We start from the raw sequence: 21,134 nt of genomic DNA, 5'->3' as shown, positions 1-21,134 counted from the left end.
TTTTTCTTGCGCAAACCTGAACATCCTAAAATAAAAACGCTACTTAAAGACCTTACTAATTAGGCCTTGAGCATACTGGCACACTTCAATAAAGAACCCAGGAATGTGTACCTCTTAGGCTCCTATGGTTCTGCTTTGATGAATTCGAGACCTTGTCAGTGAGGTCAGGTGTGGAGGCCGTTACACCACAGATCTGTATTGCTGATGTTCTGTGCATTTAATCTAAATGGCCCCATAATCTTCTTCAGTAAAAATGGATGTGGTAATAGTTAACTGCTCAGAGATGTGGGATTATATAGGTTTTTGACGACTATAATTGCTAAGCATTATTGTTAATGTATCATTTCTCTAGTAACATTCTAGTCGTAGACAAGGACTCTGGATTTGTCTTGTTTGGAGAGAAGGGGACTGAGGGGCAACCTCATTACGCTCTGCAGCTGCCTGAGGAGGGGACATGGAGAGGGAGGTGCTGAGCTCTAGTCCCTGGGATCCGGGGCAGTATGCATTGACATGGCTCAAAGCTGTGTCAGAGGAGGATGTGACTGGACATTAGGAAGCATTTCTTTAGCGAGGGGGTGGTCAAACACTGGAACAGGCTTCCTCGAGAGGTGGTCGATGCCCCATGCCTGTCAGTGTTTAATAGGGATTTGGATGATGCCCTTAATAATATGCTTTAGCATCGGGTTGGCCCTGAAGTGGTCAGGCAGTTGGACTATATGATTATTGTCGGTCCCTTCCAACTGAACTATTCTATTCTGTTCTAACATCCATGCTGTTAAAGACTTTTTTAGCTATGAAAGGGGTTGAAGTATCTGAACTTCATGATACTAAGGTCTTCCAAAATGGAGTAATTGAATTAACGTAGTATTAATCAGAAATGCCATTCCCAGTATATCATCCTGATTTTTATTTTTGTTTTCACATGAGACTACAGTTAATTACACAGCCTAAACTGGAGGAAGCACTAGCTTAAAATTCAGCACAACTCCACCACGGAACTAAAACATTGTTGTAAGTCTGAGTAACTTGGTGGAAGTATTACCACTGCTTCTTCCCAAATTCCTGCCAGAATCTCCACATCTTGAGAACTTTGCATCTGCAGGAATTTTACCATCAGCTAGTTTATCTGTTTCAAGTATGAAGAGTTTTAGCACTTCCTACAGTAAGGAATGAAATCCATGTTAAGACGAGGTACTGAAAGTATTCTATTTTGGGAGAGTTTAAGATTCTGGTCAGCACATCTGTGCAAGTAAGAAACAAGTAAGAATGACTGTTACCTACTGAGGCAGTAACGCCTACAGCTTCGATACATGACTGGGACTCCCCTGTACAAATACAGAGCAAGAGACAGACCTACTGTTTTTAGTCAAGTGATGAAGAGAGGAAAAAAAGCAAAACAAATGGGTACCTGCATTGCCTGCCCTTAGCATCGTGTCAAATGAGGAGTGGAACTGGAGACAAACCCCTGCTTTCTGCTCCCAGCCACGTGTCCTAATCAGTAGGTCTTGTGGCCTCCCATCCCAGAAGAATCAAAGGGGAGCAGACAGAGATGAAGCGGAGAGCAGATTAAAACACAGGTATACATGCTTTGTTTAGCCTATTTGCAGGAGAAGAGGCTTGTGAAATCATTCGTACATGGTTCTGTGTTCTCCAATAACATTTAAACCTTTTCATTAAGTTTAAGAAAGCAGAGAGAGGTCTCAGCATTACTTTTTAAGAGTTTTGTAAAGACCGATGGTAACTGGTTCTTCAATTAGAAAAAAAGGCTGAACATCAATTTACTTCTTAATAGATGCCAGGTTCTTCATGCAACCAGGAGAAAAGCTTCTACTGTAGCTTGCATTACAGACCACCGAGAATCAAACCAAAAGACGATATAAATCAAAAGAAACTGAGACTTACTTTATTCACAGTTTATAGGAGTGTTTATTTTATCACGTTAGCTAGAAGAAATCATAAGAATTCCTTAATCAGCTAAATGTGTGTTAAGCAACACACACCAAGCAAATGCAAAATTTACAAGATAGAGTCTAGGTTTTCAGAAGACTATCACATTTATGTAACTGGTCATTTTTTTTTGAAGGAAACGAGGCCAAAACTATAACTGCCTCTGGAACAGGCAAAGAGAATTCCCATTAAGAAAGGAGAATGTGAAAGGCTGATATAAGCTGGAGTGACAGCTTCATATTTTGATTATTCATATAGAAACACCACAGCCTTTTCAGGACTATTGGTTTAAGTTACATTATAATGGAATCCTAGCACTAGAAAAAATGTGTCAAATATTAAAGTTCTATGCAGACTATTCTAAGTTCTCAAATAATAAATGTCCAGTCTAGCTTCACAGTAAGATCAAGGTGAGAAGGGCTTCAAAAAGCAGAGGGGATGACCCAGAACAGCTTGTGTCATCAGGGAAGTTTATGACATGGCAAGACAGAGGCGGCAGGACAAAAATGGAATCAAACCTCTAAGTACAGTCTTGAATCGGGCTATATTCTTTTTATACATTCAGCTATGCACTTCACACTGTGGAATTTCCTAACCAGACAGATTAGCACTTGCAGTGTTGTAAAAACTGAATTCTAGTACTTTAAACTCGGACTGAATGCATGGAGTCGACAGTTTTTCTTTTCTCCTCCAGATTTTGCAGAGGCAGAAATAATGTCTTATTCCAAAACTTTCCCTACAATTTTTTATTAATGTAATGGTTGGATTCACAGTGCACATTTGCAAAATTATTATATAGCTTCAGTGTAAATGGCTAATTAAGTGATTCAAAAATTTATACTTACCACAGTCCATTTACAGGGGTAGCAGTTTCTGTTACTGCTATGTAAATCCTAGCTATATTTCAAAGCTATTTCTTAGTATTTAGTGTTTTGAAATCTCTTTTTACTTAAGTTATAGACAAGATCCTACTAATATAACACTATTACTCAGTCATTAAAAGTAGGAAGTTCTATAATGTGCAATGGTAATTTGACTTCCTTGACATGCATTGTGATGTAATTTTTTAACTGCATGATCACAGGCTCATTTTCCATAGGACTTGCACCTCATTCAGTGTGCCACTGTTCACCTAATGAGCTGCTATGCACCACTTTGTCCATTCTTTCCGAATACTGTCCGTCTCTTTATCCAGCAAAATGTAGTCCTTCCTCCTCCGCACCAGATTTTTATAAAGTGTGGTGTGCTGACAAGTAACACAGTTCCCCTGGCTAGTTCCCATCCTTATATACTTTCACCTCGTCTTAAATTTATCCTCTTCCATCAAAACTGAGGCCAAGCTTTTTTTTTTTTATCCTCAGCATGTCCTAGACTTAGATGCTTTCCCATCTTAGCCCTCATCGCATGAGAGCTTGTCCCAAGCATTCCTCTTTTTTTTTTTCTGGCTTTTTTCCTTCTATCCTCATGTCACATGATATTTTCTTCCATTTGATCTGGAAGCCAGTTGGACACCTGATTATCTCTCAGACTCTTCCTGTGACTTTTCCCCTCCAGGCTGTGGGGAAAAGAATGTAACCAGTCAGTACAGGAGCACAGATGTATGTGCAATCCAGTCACACAAGGAAATCACAGAATTTACAGCCTGTTCAACCACAAATATCTGAAAAATCTCAAACAAGCATGTGCAAACAGGTGTGTGCGTAGGGGTGGGGGGAGCATTTCTCTGTCACACTTTCAAGCTTAACACTGACAAACCTAGGTGTTTTGTTTTGATTCTTTGTTTTTAACACAGAAACCAGAAGGAATGATGTTCTTTTGCTCCACTCTAACACAATACAAAGGAGCTCGGGGCGGGGGCGGGCGAGGGCAATCACCAACAGTGGCTATTCTATTGTTTCCTCCCAAAAACTTGGCACAGCAACAAGCTAGACGCAGCTGAAACATGCTGGCTAAAAATTTCTCAAAACTTCCATCTGAGAGAAAGTTTGTCAAAGCCACGGATACCTGAAAAAGGGTTGCACACCGGAAAATATTTGTAATCCCTACTCACATACAACATTGCTAGCATTGCCTGTAATTATGATTCACACATTTTTATGCATGAGATATTTTATAAATTACTGGTATGCTCTAAAAGCATTTTTTGTGGTTGGTCAAGGAGCACTTCCCTAATTTTGGTGTTTTTAAAAGTAAGCAATTTAATTTTAAAACAGGTCTACGAGAATTGTCTCAGCTCAAACATAATTTCCCATACTGGGGAAATTTCAAGGTGGAATGTTCTTTGTTCATCAGTTTGCATTTGAGGGTTTGTTTAGTTTTCAAATCCTTTCATGACAAAAGCCATTTGCCATTTCAGGTTAGAAAGGAATCCCCTTCCTAACAGACTTTCCTCAGTTTGTTCTGGTGAATAAGCAGGTATAGGTTATTGTCTTGAGGAAGATAAATGGATGGCAGAAAAGGACCTGCGGGTCCTGGTAAACACCACGTTGAACATCAGCCAGCAATGTGCCCTCGCTGCAAACAAGGTGAACGGTACCCTGGGCTGCATTCGGCAAAGCACTGCCAGCAGGTCCAAGGAGCGGATCCTTCCCCTCTGCTCAGCACTGGTGAGGCCATGCCAGGAGGACTGTGTCCAGTGCTGGGCACCCCAGTACAAGAGAGACATGGACATACTGGAGAGTCCAGCATAGGGCCACGAGGATGATGAAGGGACAAGAAAGCAACTCTCCTATGAGGACAGGCTGAGAGAGCTGGGACTGTTCAGCCAGGGGAAGTGAAGGCGCAGGGGGATCTCACCTACGTCTATAAATACCTGCAGCGAGGGTGCAAAGAAGAGGAGCCGGGCTCTTTCCAGCAGTGCCCGGTGACAGGACCAGAGGCAACGGGCACAAACCGATACCCAGGAGGTTCCCTCTGAACATCAGCGAACACTTTGTCACTGTGAGGGGGACCGAGCACTGGCACAGGCTGCCCGGGGAGGTGGTGCAGTCTCCATCCTTGGAGGTGCTCAAAAGCCATCTGGACATGGTCCTGGGCAACCAGCTCTGGGTGTCCCTGCTTGAACAGGGGTGTTGGACCAGACACCCTCCAGAGGTCCCTTCCAACCTCAGCCAGTCTGCAATTCTGTAATTCTTTGGATTACCTCGTCCGTTCACTTAGGGTATCTCACGGATCTATACCCTTCACTATTTGTCATCATCTTCAATAGCTCAGTTTCGACTAGTAGTTAGAGAGTCATGTGAATAGCAAAAGACCTGTACTAGAGTCTTAATACTCGTAATGCTTGCAAGGGTAATAAAGCAGAGCACAAGAATCTTATTAACACCCTTCCTATATTCCTGAAAAGGTACAGCTTAAATTTCTTCAAGGACTGAAACTGAGCCATCAAGGAACTATCTAACTATGGGCACATCTCCTCATCTCACTTGCTGACACACACTCCCCAGAGGTGCCAAGCATTGCCAACAAGTACTGGTTACGCTACCTTGACAGAGGCATGACACTGTAAGCCTTCAAATGGAAGCACTTTCCTCGCACTTTTTCTAGGGCCCGTCCTGCCACCCCACAGTGACCACCACCAAACTGCCCGTAATGCTGCATGTGCCAGCAGGTGCATCTCAAAGACTGACAGCAATCCCAACCGTGCATGCACCTGCCCACATCCAGCCCAAGGTGCTCCTCACGGGAACACCAGCCTCAGCTGCCACTTCGCGGCAGCACCGACGAGGGCTTATCAGCGGCCACGCTGCCCTAGTGCGGCTGTGGAACTGGCGGCGCCTGGCACGCGCATTCCCTGTAAATGCGCTCCCGCACCTGCAGGTGCCGTCGGGCCAGGCACGGTTTTACTCCTTCTTGCTGCAGGGCTCGGCGCCCACAGGAGCAGCGCTCTCCTGTGCCGCCGGCGCGGCCAGCCCGAGCGCCGCGCCCTGAGGCAGGCTCCCACCCTCCTTCAGCACAGCCCAACACCCTCCGGCCCCGCGTAGCCTCGGCGGCACCGGAGAGGGCGCAAGGCCCCCGGGCGCGGCCCCAGACCCCATCGCCCGGCCCCGGCTCCCCCTGCGCCGGCCTACCCGCGGCCGAAGGAGGGATGACGTGCCACCGCCGAGGCAGACCATGGCGCGGACCCACCCCGCAGCGACGCGGGGATTCCTCAGGGCGGGGCCTCCGCCTCCGGCCAAAGACGCATCGCGCGTGGCCCCGCCCCTATATAAGGGGCGGCCTGAGCTCAGCGCCCAGAGCGCGGTCGCCGCCTCAGCTTCAGCAGTTCCGCGGAGCCGGCACCATGGCAGGTCAGTGAGCGCGGCCACACCCCCCGCGGGCGCCCCACACACGCGCCGCGGTTCGCGAGGGCTGCTGGCGGCGCGGGCCCCGCTCGTGGAGCCGCCGCGCACTCCCCGGTCGCGTTCTGGCCGAGGGGCAGGGCGGGCCGCGGCCGCACCTATTTTTAGGCGGCGGTCCCTGGCAGCGGCGGGCGGGGGGCTGGGCGCCTCTCTCTGAGAGGACGCTCGCGACTCGGCCTTGCCCCGCGGTGCCGGGCCTGAGGCTCTGTCCCCTGCGGGAGGGACGTGACGGAGCGCCGAGGGGCCGCAGCGGCTCCCGGGAGAAAACCCAGCCCTCTCCTGAAGCGCTGAAGAGAGCGTGTAGCTTACGTGCGTTTGGATCCTTAACACTGAGCAACCCCTTACCGCCTCTCCAAGTATGCCTGGCTTTTTTCTTCCGGATTTCTGTTCCCGGTTCTTGTCTTACCTGAAGATGTCAGCGACGTCGGTTTCACTTTCAGATCTGGAAAGCTGCAGGAAGCATGGTGCTCCGTGTCCCGATGCACGTCTCGATTAGATGCTCCCATCTCTTTAGCAATCATGCACTCAAAAAAAAAAAAAAAACACACCACACCAAAAAGGGATGTGCTAGCACCTAACTCAAAGAACAGGGGAACAGGCAAACACTTGTGAACGCTGGTATTCACACCTGTGTGAAAACACTTCTGGGGCAAATTTTAAAACATCTGGGGCAAGCACTCTAGTCCTGTTGTGCACACTGTCAAATGAAAGATTGCTCCCAGCTCAGATTTCCAGGATGCTCTTATGTGTGTCAGGGCTAGTGCAAAGACTCTTGTGTACAGATACTATAGCCTATGACCTGGGCAGCCGAAGAGGTCTTTGAAGTAGCCTGGTTTTGCCTGGATAAATCAGCTGTGAAGCTGTGCACTTGTCAAATTCTCTGTGTTTTTGCAGCCACAATATTACTGTTAGTTCAGTATGTCTCAGGCATAACAGTGACTGCTGTGTGAACATAACCTACTGTGGAGGGAATGTTTGCAGAGAATGGAGAAGGGGGAGAGGATGGGAAGGGAGACCCACATAACTGAGATACTTATGGTTTAGGCAGAATGGACTAGCCTCTTGCAGAAGTAACTTCCATAATAAGCAGCAGCTGGTCTTGTCCACATTGTTGTATGGACTCATGCATAACATGTCTGGATGTACTTGTGAATGTACTTTAGAGAATGTATGAAATAGAACATAGTTTATTCAAAACTCTGGAAGGCTGTACTGACTTGGATGCTCTACAAGTTGCCAGTATCCTCCTCCTGTCAAGCAGTCATGAAGTTTCCTGCTGTAGGTGGGATGTAGTAGGGGGCTTCTTAGCCTTTACTCCATCATTAAATTGACTTTATTTCCCCAATACCTTTGTGTGTGAATGCTCGTGTTTTGGTAAATGGAGAAGACATGGTAGAAGTATACCTGCCAACAGTTCAATGAAAAAAAGCTTAGTCTTGCAGTGGCAAGGTTACTTTAAGAATTAGTCTTATACCCCTGGAAAAAAAAAAAAACAAAACCACAACATTCAGATTAATGTTGGGCACAATCTCACTTTGTCTTCACTGAATTTCTAGTGAGCTGTCTGTCAGCATAGAGTGGCAGACTTTTATTTATGGAGTAGTTGAGGAGTAACATGAAAACTAAGTAATGAAAAATGCTGCCCTTTTAGGAGGATGTTGACACCACTTAAAATGCTACACACTTGCCACTTGTAAAGCTTCAAAAAACCACAAAATTGTTCTGTAGATTTGCTGAATTTGCTAAATATATGAACTATAACAAATTGGTAGCTAAAGTGAATTGAAAAAGAAATCTTTATTCCTGGCATTGTAGGAGCTTTTTTTTTTTGAACTTTGTAATTGACCACTATAATCTAAATCCCTTGGGACTAGTTGGCTTTGCTGCTAAGCGAAAGAGAAGGTTTTGTAGCTGGTCTGTAGAGCTTGCAAGCCAGGTTTGCAGAGCTTATAGATGAGTATGGTCCATGATTTTGTCATCAATTGTTAAGATGGTTTAAAGTTAAAGATATTGATGATGACTGTCTTATGGGCTGAGGAGTTGTACCAGGCAACAATCTCTCTGAAAGTAGAGCGGTCAGTGTTTCAATCGTACTACTAGACTTGATAGTAAGCCTTTAAATGCCCAGAACCCTCACAGTCAATTCCTGATCTGACCTAGTTAACAGCTTTTCTAAAGAAAAGAAGTCACAGTTGCTAAAATAAATTTGAATGTGAAAATGTACTCTTGAAATTCTTAGGAATAAACTCTTTTGTTAATGGTGTCAAAAATAGTTTGGTAGAAAAGAGCACACTTCCTTATAAAGTGCCGTAGCTTGGAAAGGAGTACTACATGACAGTAGTTAACAGTGAATTGAAGAAGTTTAGAAGTTACTTGTTTGCTTTTGTCGGTCCCACCCTGTTGGTTTAAAACAACATGACAATTGGAAGAATGCAAAGCTTGTATTATATGGCCTCAGTAACCAGTATATGGCAAAGTGATCCATCTTAATCTATTTTCAAGATACAGCTGGAGCAGAAGATTATAGTAACAGTCCAACCTTACCTCTTTTTGCTTGAAGAGCAAAAACTGTTGCTGCAAGTCTTAAGTTGCTTATCATATTACTGGTTACTTCCCATTTAAATCTTGCATTCTTGTGATAGAGCTGCAACCATGGGTTGCAGAACAACTCATCTGCAAAATCCTGAGCTAGCAAAACTTAATATTGTTGTCCAAGATCTAATTCAATGCTTACTTTCATTTGAAAATTAAATGTAAGTTTTGTACTGCCCTACCTTCAGGGTTCAGAGCTGAACCTGGAGTAACTCTACAAAACTCTGCTGTTAGTAACTTTAGATCAATGCAAGCTCGCTGACTCCCAGTACTTTTAGCTTAAAAATATTATATTAATGGCCAAAATAAGGCTCTTTAGACCTTTTGGATTGTCTCTAACATTTGGTGTGACTTGTTTAACCTGTGGGCAAACTGGAACTGGTTTTCTCTTGCAACAGTCTTTGATTTTGTTGGGTTTTTACTGCATTTTTTCATGTGTCAAGTTACTAATAGCAAGTATAGCTATGCGAGTATAATCTGCTTCGTTCAGCCATATAGGTAGGCCCAATACACAAAGTTAAAGGGCACGTTTTAGAGGTCTCATAGCATGATTACCTAACAATACTATGTCTGTCTCAGAATGAAGTAGTGGATCATGCTAATTTGACCAAGTTCATTTCTTCCAGACCAGTCTTTTGTGACTCTAGCCACAAATGACTCCTATGTGAAAGGAGCACTGGTACTTGGTTCATCCTTGCAACAGTACAGAACAACAAGGAAGCTGACTGCACTCATAACTCCTCAGGTCTCAGATCCTATGAGGTAAGGTTACTTACTTACTTCAAACTGCCGCAGTTCCTGCTGATGCAAAGGTTGAAAAACAGACGTTAAATTCCTTAATGGTAACCTTCCAAAACTCTGGAAGCTTAACAACTAAGCTTAGCAGAATTCAACTTACACTATCTGGATTTATGTAAGTTCCTCAAACATGAAACTGTTGTGGTGTTTTTCTCTCTTCCATATGATGAGTTAACAAATACTCTGCAGTTACTAAACTGTGGCTTGATACTGGTATTCCAACTGGATCTTTGCTCTTTCATAATCATACTTATAACTGTCTGACAATACAATATTGTCTGTGTATTCCTTAGTGTTGTGTGTATATGTGTGGAGATGGGAGTAGGGGATTGGTATTTATTTGTCTTGCAGAAGCATTCCAGATTGAGATAATGTAACACCAGCTCTCTTGAAATCAAGCAGACATTTCAAATCAAATTCTATCATGAGAGAAGAAAATGAGCAGAACTAAAGTAGCACCAAGTACGTCAAATCAGCAGATCGACAGAGGCATCTAAGGAGGTCACCACAGTACAACAAATGAAATTAACAGGCAACTGCTTCCTACAGCCTCTCTAGAACAGTCTCAGTATGGAGCGGACTGGGTGTTCTTTCCACATGTAAGAGGAGGGTAAAAACCTGATTAGCTTAATAGCTACATGAACTACAGATGATAGGTCAAGATTCTCTACATGGGGAAGTTCTTCTGAAAAGATCTCTCAGTTTATAGAGATAGTAGAGAAGTGGCTTAATAATAAATGGAGTGACTCTCCCTGGAGTCTCTTGGTAGATAAACAGCCTTATCAGTATAAAGATGTTACATATAGGAACATCCATTCTAGCCTATTAGGTGAGTGTGCCCTTTTAAGATGAATCATGAATGTGTTTATGTGCTAGTGCAAGCCAATTAGTACTATGCCCTTCGACCAGTGATACCTACCTACCTAGTGGTGTAACTGGAACTTGCATTTCTCACTCTGTATCCGCTAACAAGTTATGCCTGAAGTTCAGAAGCAACTGTTCATGCCAAACTGTCAGTATAAAGACAGCCTTGCAAGGCAGAGTTCTAAAACTCATTTGCAAGCTCTGTGGCTCACACTGTACTGATAATTGCTGAGCATTCAAGATATAGTGTAAAATAGTGGGACTTTACAGATGCTTCATATCTTAAGCAGCATGAACTCCTTAACCTCTCTTGAACTAATGCTTTACTGCTGGTAAAGCAAAGGTTGGATATCTGCTACAAAATTTCACTACACTGTCTGAAAGTTTAAGCGTCTTCCTTAGGTGAATGTGATACTGGGTCAAAACTCTGCTGTACCTACAGCCATAATTGAGTCTTTAAAACTTTGAGGTAAAGTTTTAGCAACTGGGTCTAGTCAGATGTCCCTAACAGTCACAAATCCAGAACAGTGTCATAACTATTGCACAAACTTCTGTTTCAGCTACTCAAGCTACTCTAACAGCTTCCCATTTCTTAATTGCCTGCTCAAAGTAGATGATTAACTTGCCAAAAATCAGTCTGGCTGAAAAAAAGCTCTCTGGAAAGTTTGTACTACATAGCCATGACCTACTGGACTTGATAGCAATGCCAACTAAAGCCCTGTTTCTGGAGACAAAAAAAAAAAAAAAAAAACACAAACCAAAACCCAGCCAAACTTCTTTGTTCCCAAACTGTGCCCATTACAAACTAGAAACCTTGAGGCAGACGTGTACTTGTGCATTCCAGCACATGCAGTCAACTCTTACTGATGGTGTAAGAAATACTGCCAGGTTCCCTGTTATTCCACTTCTGTTTATGGAATCTGTCACATGGTCTGGTACTGGAATAACAATAGAACTGAATCTTGGCAATTGACTCTTTCCCCAGGAGAGTGCTGGAAAAAGTCTTTGATGAAGTCATATTGGTAAACATCTTGGATAGTGGGGATTCAGCACACTTGGCGTTAATGAAAAGGCCTGAGCTGGGTGTCACACTAACAAAGCTGCACTGCTGGGAACTGACACAGTTTTCAAAATGCGTTTTCATGGATGCGGACACGATGGTAAGTGGTCATGTCTCATGGTACACTTCAAGGCCCTGGTATGGGGGTTGTTGGATATTTTTTTCTGTGGGTTGTTTCTGGTTTTGTTTGGGGTTTTTCTGGGGGGGGAGAGAGGGTTGGTGGTTTTGGTTTTTTTTTGAGAGGAGGGGTAAGAGAAGCCTTTTTGTTTGGACTAGTAACTCTGAAAACATTTGTGCCTCTTTTATCTAAATTAGTTGTAAAGGAGTCTGTGGGGACTATCTCCATAAACTATTGTCTTCCACAAGACAACAGCATCGATACGAGAACTTTCTTTCATGTCTTAAGGTGGATGTCAGAATCCATGAAAACGTGATACCCCAATTCCTAACCTAAAAACCAGAAAACAATTTTTTACCCCCTTTACAACTAGGTTTTGTCAAATATCGATGAGCTTTTTGAGAGAGAAGAGCTGTCTGCAGCACCAGATCCAGGCTGGCCTGACTGTTTTAATTCTGGAGTTTTTGTTTACCGACCTTCTATTGAAACATACAATCAGCTGTTACAGTTTGCCACAGAGAAAGGCAGCTTTGATGGTATGTATCAATTTATATTTCAATAGAAGTTAGACCAAAATCGTAATAGTGGTTGGGATGACTCAGTAACTACACATGTCATGGGGACTCTGTATGATAGGATTCTGAACTCAGTGGAACTACACAAAAATTATATCCTTCTGGCAATAAAGGCTATCGTTATAATATGTAGTAAAATTATTTTTTTCAGGCTTCATGAAATAAAAAGCCTAAGAGTTTGGCCTCCAAACTAGGAGCTGTAAGCATAAGCAATGTAGAATCACGTAACAGGAAATCTTAAGATGTAGCAAGTACAGTGCATGCATTAGCAAACAAAACTGCAGTACTATGCTTCATGCATTCCTAACACTCAAGGCTTCAATGTTGTATGCTCACTCAAGTTGCTGTGGAAAAAATAGTCCTGATAACTTGAATGAAGCTTCAGAGAAATAAACATTTGAAGATGCAACTATTGCTTCATATGCTATGTGATGGCTTCCTGTCATTATAGGGTGGTGACTGTCTTTTTCCCAATATCAAGTGCATGTAGCCTTGGCTGCTTCCCACTATAGGTCACTTTGGATTGGCCACTGTGCCAGATTTAAGCTTGAGAAGCCAAGTTCTGCTGTCCTGTAAGTCTCCTAAATCTATTACCATTGCAGTAAATGCACACATTGCTGGAAGACTTCTACGGTTCAGGCTTCTGAATGACTGTCTCCTGTCACTAAATTTCATAATGTAACTACTGTGGTACAAAACAAAGTATATCTGAAAAAGCTACAGGAGAACTACATAAATAGACCATAAAATGGAACTTTTAATCGAAGGCAATTACCCAGCTTGTTGACTTACCTTTCAGTAAAAATTCTAGGTGTTGCTCCTTGGCCTGCAGAGTAATCCCTGTTACTGTGCAGTCTCCTAAAGAGCATCAGTCGCAGTTGGATGCTTAATGTTACCATATGAATAAACTCTACTGAAAATGAGTACTGCAATGTAATGAAGGGTCTGTCTGTACCTTGCTACTGACAAGGTAGCAAGCTGGTAGCTCTGGGAGTGCTCCCAAATGTTGGGTGTAAATTGATCAATGGCAAAAGCTGTAGCATGTTACTGAATTCTTGCATTAAAAAAAAAACCCAAACAAAAAAAACACAACAACAAAACAAACCACCCAAAAAGAAAATCTAAAAAAAACCAAAACAGGCAAACCCACATCTTTGTGCAAATTGACTGAGTAGCTCCAGAAACATCTGAGACTTGGTGATTGTCTCCTCTAAGCTTTGTGCTCAACTGCTAGCAGACCTCATCTTCTAGGTCTAAGACACCTGTCCTTTAAAAGAATAGACCTGCTTCCACAGTATGCATGTTGACTTGAAAACTAAAGCCACACAATTGTGAAACTTCCTCAATGTCCTAAACATGAAGCAATTGTTGCAGTTCTTAACAGCAAAAATGGTGGGTTAATGGTTTAGGTACCAAATTTCTAGAACTGTAATTTGTACTTCAGCTTTAAAATTTATTCAGTTGCTATTAAATAGTAGCACTGATCTGAGTAATGAGACCATGGAGACTTACACTACCTGCATAAGCTACCAAGCTACGCATAGTTGAAGTAAAGCTCTAAGCACACCATCTGCAGTAGAAGTACCTAAAAATGCAAGACTTTGCATAGTATTTAATGTTTATAACGGCGGACAGATGCCTCCTATGTAATGCTGTTGTCCAGAAATGGTGGAGCGATGGCCACTAACATAGACAACTACTTTGTCTATTTGAACTTCACCTTTCTAGATAGTGAGGAATATGTCATGTAATAATTCTAGATACCATCTAAAAGTAGTGGAAGGGTGAAAAACGTTTTATTTTAAAAGAAATCTGGTAGTACTGGTGATACCTTAAGAACATTGCTATTGCTTTCACAATCCTCTGGCTCTTTAGCTGGGGATCTAAAATGGTTGCTTTTAGATATAAAGATGTAATGCAGCAAGACTGTATCTGTAGATGTGTAGGTAGTGTAACTACTGCCTGATTCTTTCACCTTATGTCCAGTTTATACAATGAGACTGTTGTTGAAGTCTGCACTAGGACAACTAAATGCCGCTTTCAGTGGCTGCTTTGGCACAAATGCATGCAATCTGGAAAAAAAAGAAGAGTATGTAAAACAATCTGAGTGAGAGAAAGTCCTGTAGAATAAGTTAAATACATAGTTGCTGCCCCTTCAGTTATGGGCCGTCTGTTCTGAGACGGCATCCCAGACTTTCTTCTCTTTACATGATCTTACTGTTAACATACGCATTCTTAACACAGCATTAAGTTAGAAGTTAAAATGAAATATAGTTCAGTAAAGACCAGGGCACTCGTCAGGTTTCTTTGTTCTCTACAAAAGTGCTTTCTTTCCTTTCTGGGTTGAGAGGCAAGTCAGAAGTTTGAAATTACTGGACTGAGTCTCTAGGCAATTTCTCACTCTGCAATCTGCATGTATGCTGAAAGCTGTAACAGGATACTGAGATTTTATATTTGTCAGTGTACTGTCTGTACATCTAAGTTTATGCCCAGTGTCTAGATACTTCAGTTGCAAAAAGCAAATTCTGCTCAAACAGCAGTGAGGGTGTAAACCTCAGTACTACCCTAAATCTAATCATAGGCCAACAAAAAAACCCCACCTTTCCCAAGTCAGCAGAGGCCGAGTGCTTTAGGAAATTAAAGATTAAAATAAACTGTTGTCTCTTTTCTAACTAAGCTCTTCATTTACCTACTCCTTGGCAATGCAACTTGTAAGTGCAGTTACAGGTGAGGGGAAGACAGCAAATGAAAGTTGAGAGACTCCCTTCAAGCTCCTCCAAAACAGGAACTATTAGCTCTTAAAGACTAAGTATATTTACTGCAATAAAGAATGAAGAGATATAAATAAGCAGGTTTTGCTTCTCAGTAGCTGCTTATAAACTAGTCTGCTTTAGGCCAGAGGCTTTCTTTTTAGCTACAGTACTACTGACATACCAAACAACTTCAGTCTCATTTGACCTCATTACACCCTCTACTTGCAAACCAACAGGTGACCCCTCCCAACACAGTAGGTCTGGCCATAACTTAGATTTTATCGTTGCTTAGGGGTTAGTCAGCAGCTTTTTAGTGCAGAACTAGGAATGCCTATTAAGGACCCTGTTAAGGGATTTGATGGAGTCTTACCAGAGTTATCACCAAGACTGAATGTGCTTTCCTTATCAGATCACAGTGTAGGTAGATGCATCCAGGGCTGCAGGTCTAACAGACTACTGATACCCTAACTCTGGTGTTGAGATGTTGGTCACGCATCTGTAAGCGTAAGTAACAAAACTAATTGTTGGCACTTGATCTTCTGCCCTACAGCTTTCCTGAAGCTGAATAGTACTCAGTTGTGAAGTCCTGGTTTTTTGCTGCCTTATACGTCTTTAACTTAAGCTGTAAAAGAAACTGAATGGTAGGGTTTGTGAACAGCTTACTATCTTTTAGCAAAAGTAACCTCACACATACTACCTCTTTCATTATCTGCGTTTTGTGGATTTTCAAAGGCTGCAAGGTTTACGGGTTCTTCACAAATAGAACTCTAGTGCTCTGTGCCAGACTTGTACTGGGCATGACAGCTACAGTACCTGCTCCTAGTGAAGTGACTGAAAAAGAGCCTAAAACAGCTACCTGATGCTGGTAGTCTATTAATGTTTTCTCTTTCAGGTGCAGATCAGGGGTTATTAAACAGCTTCTTCAGCAGCTGGGCAACAACAGACATGAGCAAACATCTACCATTTATTTATAATTTGAGCAGCACTTCTATATATTCCTACCTTCCAGCATTTAAAGCGTAAGTTCAAAATTTTAAGACTACTTTCAGAGCGTATAAACTAATTTCTTCCAACAGAATAAACGGATACAATGTTAACTTACATGGTTTTTTTTTGAAGGGAGACCATTAGTGTCACTAAAAGAAAGTATGATAGATTCTATTCTTAAAAATGAATTGATACTAGTTAAATGAACGATCTCATGATAAATGCAGAGAGAAAGTTGCATCTGTAGCTTGAAACACTCACCCTTCATGGTAGCACTGAATTTGATTCAGAGTAAGCACATTTGACAGGTCACTTGCAGGGTACCATCTTATTACAGCTCTAACCAAAGGCAGTAGCTCTTGAATCAGCCTGAGCTGAACTTCATGTCACTGGTGATCTCGTTCCCACCTAGATATCCTTTCCTCACTTAGATTACTTGGGGTATTTGACAACCAGTAGTTAAGAGTTCATCTAATCAGCCTATACCATTCAAATAAAGATGATGAACAAAGACTTGTATAAAGCTAGAATTCTCTCCCAACAGTCTTTCTAGATCTCAGACAGTTCCTTAAGTCATAGCAAGATGGAACAAAGACTACAGCCAGCTACCACACCACTGCATGTTTCCTGTGTAAGGAAAACTGCATCTTCCGTAGCTAGCAGTATGAGATTTGGCATGTGAGTAAACAGTATGTCAGCAGCAGGGTCACTGAAAGTGTTATAAGAAACACTGGAGGAAGGTGACGAAGCATGGGAAGCTGAAATGTTAACACAGAAACTCTTATTCATTAAGAGTTGCAAAGGGGGGAGGGGTGAAGTACCAATTGCATAAAAACAATCTGATCTCTGAATGACATCAGGTTACTAGTGTCTAAAGCAGCAGCAGCTAGCATAAGCAGGACTGTTGCTGGCTCAAGATCAAACTATGTCTTGTGATCAGAATACCATCTGAAAACCTGTCGTGCTAAAAGTGGAACACTTATTTAAAGAAATATATGCAAGCCTAAGAACGACTAAGTACTTGGATAGCATTTGATAAGCTAACATCTATTGTGAAGTATGTCCTCTTTCCATGGCTGGCTGATTGTTAGTCACATGACCTTAAATTTACAAATGACCTTGTTGCCACAAATGACTAACTGGATTTGGGGGTCCTGAGAAAAATCCTATTTAACTGACTGAATCAATTGCTTAACTGAATTCAGAAGACCTTCAGAAGTAGAATGCTGGAAGTGCAGCCCTTTTAAGTAGAATGCCCAGCTCAATAGGTGGAACAATTTCCTTTGGTTGGATCAGCCGCTACACTCCTGATAATCAGCAGTTGGAATAAAGTGAAATTTAAACCTACTGACATCAATAGCTAAGTTTTTCACAGCTTTGTACAGCGAGACTAGATTTCACAGCAGTCTCGGTAATCCTTTTTCCAAAGGAAAATGCCAATTCATGACAAATGCTCTCTAACTTCAAAACATTGATGAAGGACTTTTCTGAGAGATGGGGAAAGATGGATTAGTAGCTGAGGCCAGTGCGGACGTAAAGCTTCCTAACAGATGAACTTAAATGTCAAAAGAAAGTATTGCACATCTAGAAGGTATCTAGAAAGAAGATACTGAAAACATTGAAGAAACTTGGCATCTGTCAACTGTTGTACAGGTCTTAAGTGGACAGAATACTAAGAGTACACTTCTCCATTTGCAGCAAGTGTAACATCACACCACTTGGGCATTCTCTAGCTTAAATAGCTTTGTTTTTTCAACAACGACAAGTTTCCTCAGAACGGCAGCAGCTTAAGAAAACTCAGGCTGTTAAATAGTACTGTGACAGATAATTAAACTAAGGTAGCTCTCTTATACTAAATCTCAACATAGAGATTTTAAAGTTAAAGCCCAGGAACCGACCTCTTAAAGACAGGGTTGTTTTTTTTTTCTTGCAATTAGTGCAAATACTTGACTTTGTTTCACACATGCATAAGTTTTCGTTCTGCAATAAGATCAGCTGTGTTAAAAAAAAAATTCAACATGAATATTGAAATACAGTCAAGGATCTTACAGTAGTACAAACCCCTCCCCCCCAGCTAAACACGTACTGCCTTGTTTTGAATATTCTAAAGTTTTAGGTTTTTTGGTTTTTTTGTTTTTTTTTTTTGAAACATGCCCACATAGTCTCCATACATAAAACTCCTTAAACATCTAAGTCCCAGTCAAAATGACCAGGGTGTACTGGTCATTTATGTTAGACAAACTAGTTTGGCATTATTATCCATTTTAATCATACTATGTTGAGAAGAAATCCTAACACAGGATGCAAACTAAACTAGGTGAGACAGTCACTGTTACTAGAGAGACTGGTATTGCTTGTTCACAAAACTGATTCAAGTAGTTCTGGAACCATAGAAGAATAGAATGAATGCTATCTTTTTTAGCGTTATTTACTTCAAAAGAGATGCATGTCATCTACACTCTTAATGCAAAAGAACATTCTGGCAACATCTGGGGCAAAGCTAGAAGTCCATATTGAAAACTGAGTTAAAACAGTTTTAAAAAGAAACAAAAAAAGCCACCATCACAAAACTCATCCTTGGCTAAACTAAGGTTATGTAGAAAATAGCGGGTGGTTATCTAGCAAGACCCTGCTGCACCAAGATCAGAAGTCCTCTGAAATGCCTAGGCTATATAAAGCTATTATTTTGCAGGGACAGTCTTCCTGCAGCCGGGCCTTCCAATGATCCTTTTCTACAGAGCTGTAAACTGAAAGGGTAACTCTAACACTGACCCTTCTCTACATAATGCTTTTAATGCCTAACTGCCTGGATCACTGACTTTGGAGTAGAATCTTTTTCACTTTTAAAACCACTTCTGATTGCAACGGCTGCTTGAGACTGCTCTCCTGAGCTATGGACTTCACTGTACCTAAAGACTTGAGTTGGCTGTAAGTACTGAAATAGCCCAGACCATTAGGTTTTGGCTGTATTCTGACTAGTGTAATGTAGAATTCCATTCGCATTTTTTCTGTTGTATAGTGCTGCTTTCAGTCCCAGTAGGCACTGGCAGTTTGATAATTTAGTGTTTAGCCTCCCAAATATAGTCATATTTCTGTTTTCTGGACACCTACAGAAACTGCAGGGGTTTGTCTCCCAGTCAAAACTCCTGTTTTCTAGACACCTGCACAAACTGTGTTTTAACTTTTTCTGTCCAACAGGTTTGGTGCAAATACTAAAGTGGTACATTTCCTGGGAAGTACAAAGCCATGGAACTATACATATGACTCCAGAACAAAAAGCATAAAAGGCAACATGGATGACCCTAAAATAGTTCACCCAGAATTCCTCAACATGTGGTGGGCTACCTATACAGCTAATGTTCTACCATTATTAGAACAGCATGGAGTCGTTAAAGAAATTCCTACAGGTGTAAACATGGTATGTGCTTTAATGTTCTTGTAGAAACTACCGAAGTATGAGTGATGGGTTCTTTACCATTCCACTAATTTCCCTTCCCTTGGTCCAACTCAAAGCATGAGTGTAGTGTAGTTTGTGGGACGCAGGGATTTTTGGCTTTGTTCTTTTAAGCTTCGAATAATTAACACTGCAGAAGCGAAGTGTGCTATAGTGGCCTTGAACATAGCTGTCTGCTTGCCTAAAATGAACTACATAAGAAGCTAAGGGTGCATCAGAACTTATACTGTAGTAATTTCTTTAATATATACAAAGAGTGCTAACTCTTGTGTTGCAGCTAGTAAGGTTCTCTGTGCATTATTTACATACAGATCTTTAATGGTGAAAAAATCTAGGCAAGCCTAGGATAACTAGAGAATGAATACTTATGTAGACTGGCAGTGATGAATCCCAAAAGTTATCAAGGCAAAGTAATGCTTCTAACTAGTTGTCATTCTGAGTTTAGTAGCTTGCATCTGACTGCTGACTTAATAGTCTTAGCTTAGCACATGGGCCAGTTTAAGTTCTCAACCTTTCTAAGACCAAAGTTACTGATCTCTTAAGATGTGCTTTCTCTTGTTAATCTTACATCTTTCTAATGAACTATTTGCAGCTGTCGGGCTTGGTCTATACTCTGGCTTTCTCTTGTGGCTTCTGTAGAGAGGTATGAAGAACTTAAACTTTTTTTTTTTTCTCCCTGCTAACTTCTGTAACTCTGCTTTTGTTATTTTGCTAGGAAAGCTGCACAATCCCTGCCCACTGGCAATGCTTGCTGCTGCGCATGAGAACATCTACTTCGTTGTCCCATTCTATGGCCTGTTGCTCACTTTAGCTGTACAAAGTATTTCTGTATTTTTACTCTGCCTTTCCTTTTAGGCAGAGGTTACAGAGGCAGTGTCCCACATATCAATATCAGCACCATCACCAGTATTACCAACTGTATCTTCAGAAGAACGCAAGGAACGGTGGGAACAGGGTCAAGCTGACTATATGGGAGTGGATTCCTTTGACAACATCAAGAAGAAACTTGATACCTACCTTCAGTAGAAATGTCCATCTCAAAGTGTTGATGCAAGGACTTGTTCCAGAACTAACAGCTAGAAAGGTGTAGATGGTGGTCAGTTACACTTGCTAGTAGCTTGATGGAAAAACTTCTTGGCTAAAGGCCTCTGCAGTGCTACAGATGAAGACTGAGCAAAAGCTAGGAAGCAGAATTCCTTGGGCCACCTGTAACTGCCCAATTTCCAATTCTCCCTACTAGATAAAACCAGGTATTTTCAGCTTAAATTTTCTTCTGTTGTGATCAATTGGCTCAACATACTCCTTGAAACTGGGTTTGTTACCTCACCTCATTAAGGTGATTAGCATTGATTCCTTTGCTTGCTGTTCTAGATCCAAAATCTAATTCATGGGATTGCTACTAAAGTGGTAGCCATTCTGCTTTACCATAAATGTATTATTGACACTGGGGTACAGATGTAACAGTAATAGCACTGCTTTGCTCTTCCAGTCACAACTGCACTGAAGTTTTAACCAGGTTCTTACGCACAGTGCCTACAGCATGGCAGAATGCATTTTTCAGTTCTGTATACTACGGGACTAGTAAACTGAGTTTTATCTGTTACTTGCAATGTTGCACTTGATACAAAAATAAAGTTGTCATGCTA

The 21,134-nt window shown here is 41.8% G+C and overlaps 1 protein-coding gene and 1 long non-coding RNA gene across 2 annotated transcripts in view; one reads left to right on the top strand and one right to left on the bottom strand.

The window, feature by feature from the left end:
* Positions 1 to 6,272, bottom strand: part of LOC142361149 (uncharacterized) — a 15,496-nt gene extending 9,224 nt beyond the window's left edge. The window contains exon 1 of the long non-coding RNA XR_012763702.1: positions 6,018 to 6,272. This is a non-coding gene — a long non-coding RNA (uncharacterized LOC142361149). The remainder of the gene's footprint in view (positions 1 to 6,017) is intronic.
* Positions 6,131 to 21,134, top strand: GYG1 (glycogenin 1). Its single transcript, XM_075418506.1, has 7 exons — positions 6,131 to 6,236; positions 9,506 to 9,641; positions 11,527 to 11,701; positions 12,093 to 12,255; positions 15,940 to 16,066; positions 19,233 to 19,452; positions 20,344 to 21,134. Exons 1-7 carry the CDS (start codon positions 6,230 to 6,232, stop codon positions 20,512 to 20,514), a joined length of 999 nt encoding a protein of 332 aa, XP_075274621.1. The 5' UTR covers positions 6,131 to 6,229; the 3' UTR covers positions 20,515 to 21,134.

The sequence above is a fragment of the Opisthocomus hoazin genome, chromosome 4, assembly GCF_030867145.1.
Source record: "Opisthocomus hoazin isolate bOpiHoa1 chromosome 4, bOpiHoa1.hap1, whole genome shotgun sequence".
NCBI lineage: Eukaryota > Metazoa > Chordata > Aves > Opisthocomiformes > Opisthocomidae > Opisthocomus > Opisthocomus hoazin.
This window is presented reverse-complemented; position numbering and strand designations above follow the sequence as displayed.

Coding starts and splice junctions, on each gene's coding strand:
- GYG1 (XM_075418506.1), top strand. Junction 9,642..11,526: donor CAGGTCTCAGATCCTATGAG/GTAAGGTTACTT, acceptor CTCTTTCCCCAG/GAGAGTGCTGGAAAAAGTCT. Junction 16,067..19,232: donor TACCTTCCAGCATTTAAAGC/GTAAGTTCAAAA, acceptor TCTGTCCAACAG/GTTTGGTGCAAATACTAAAG.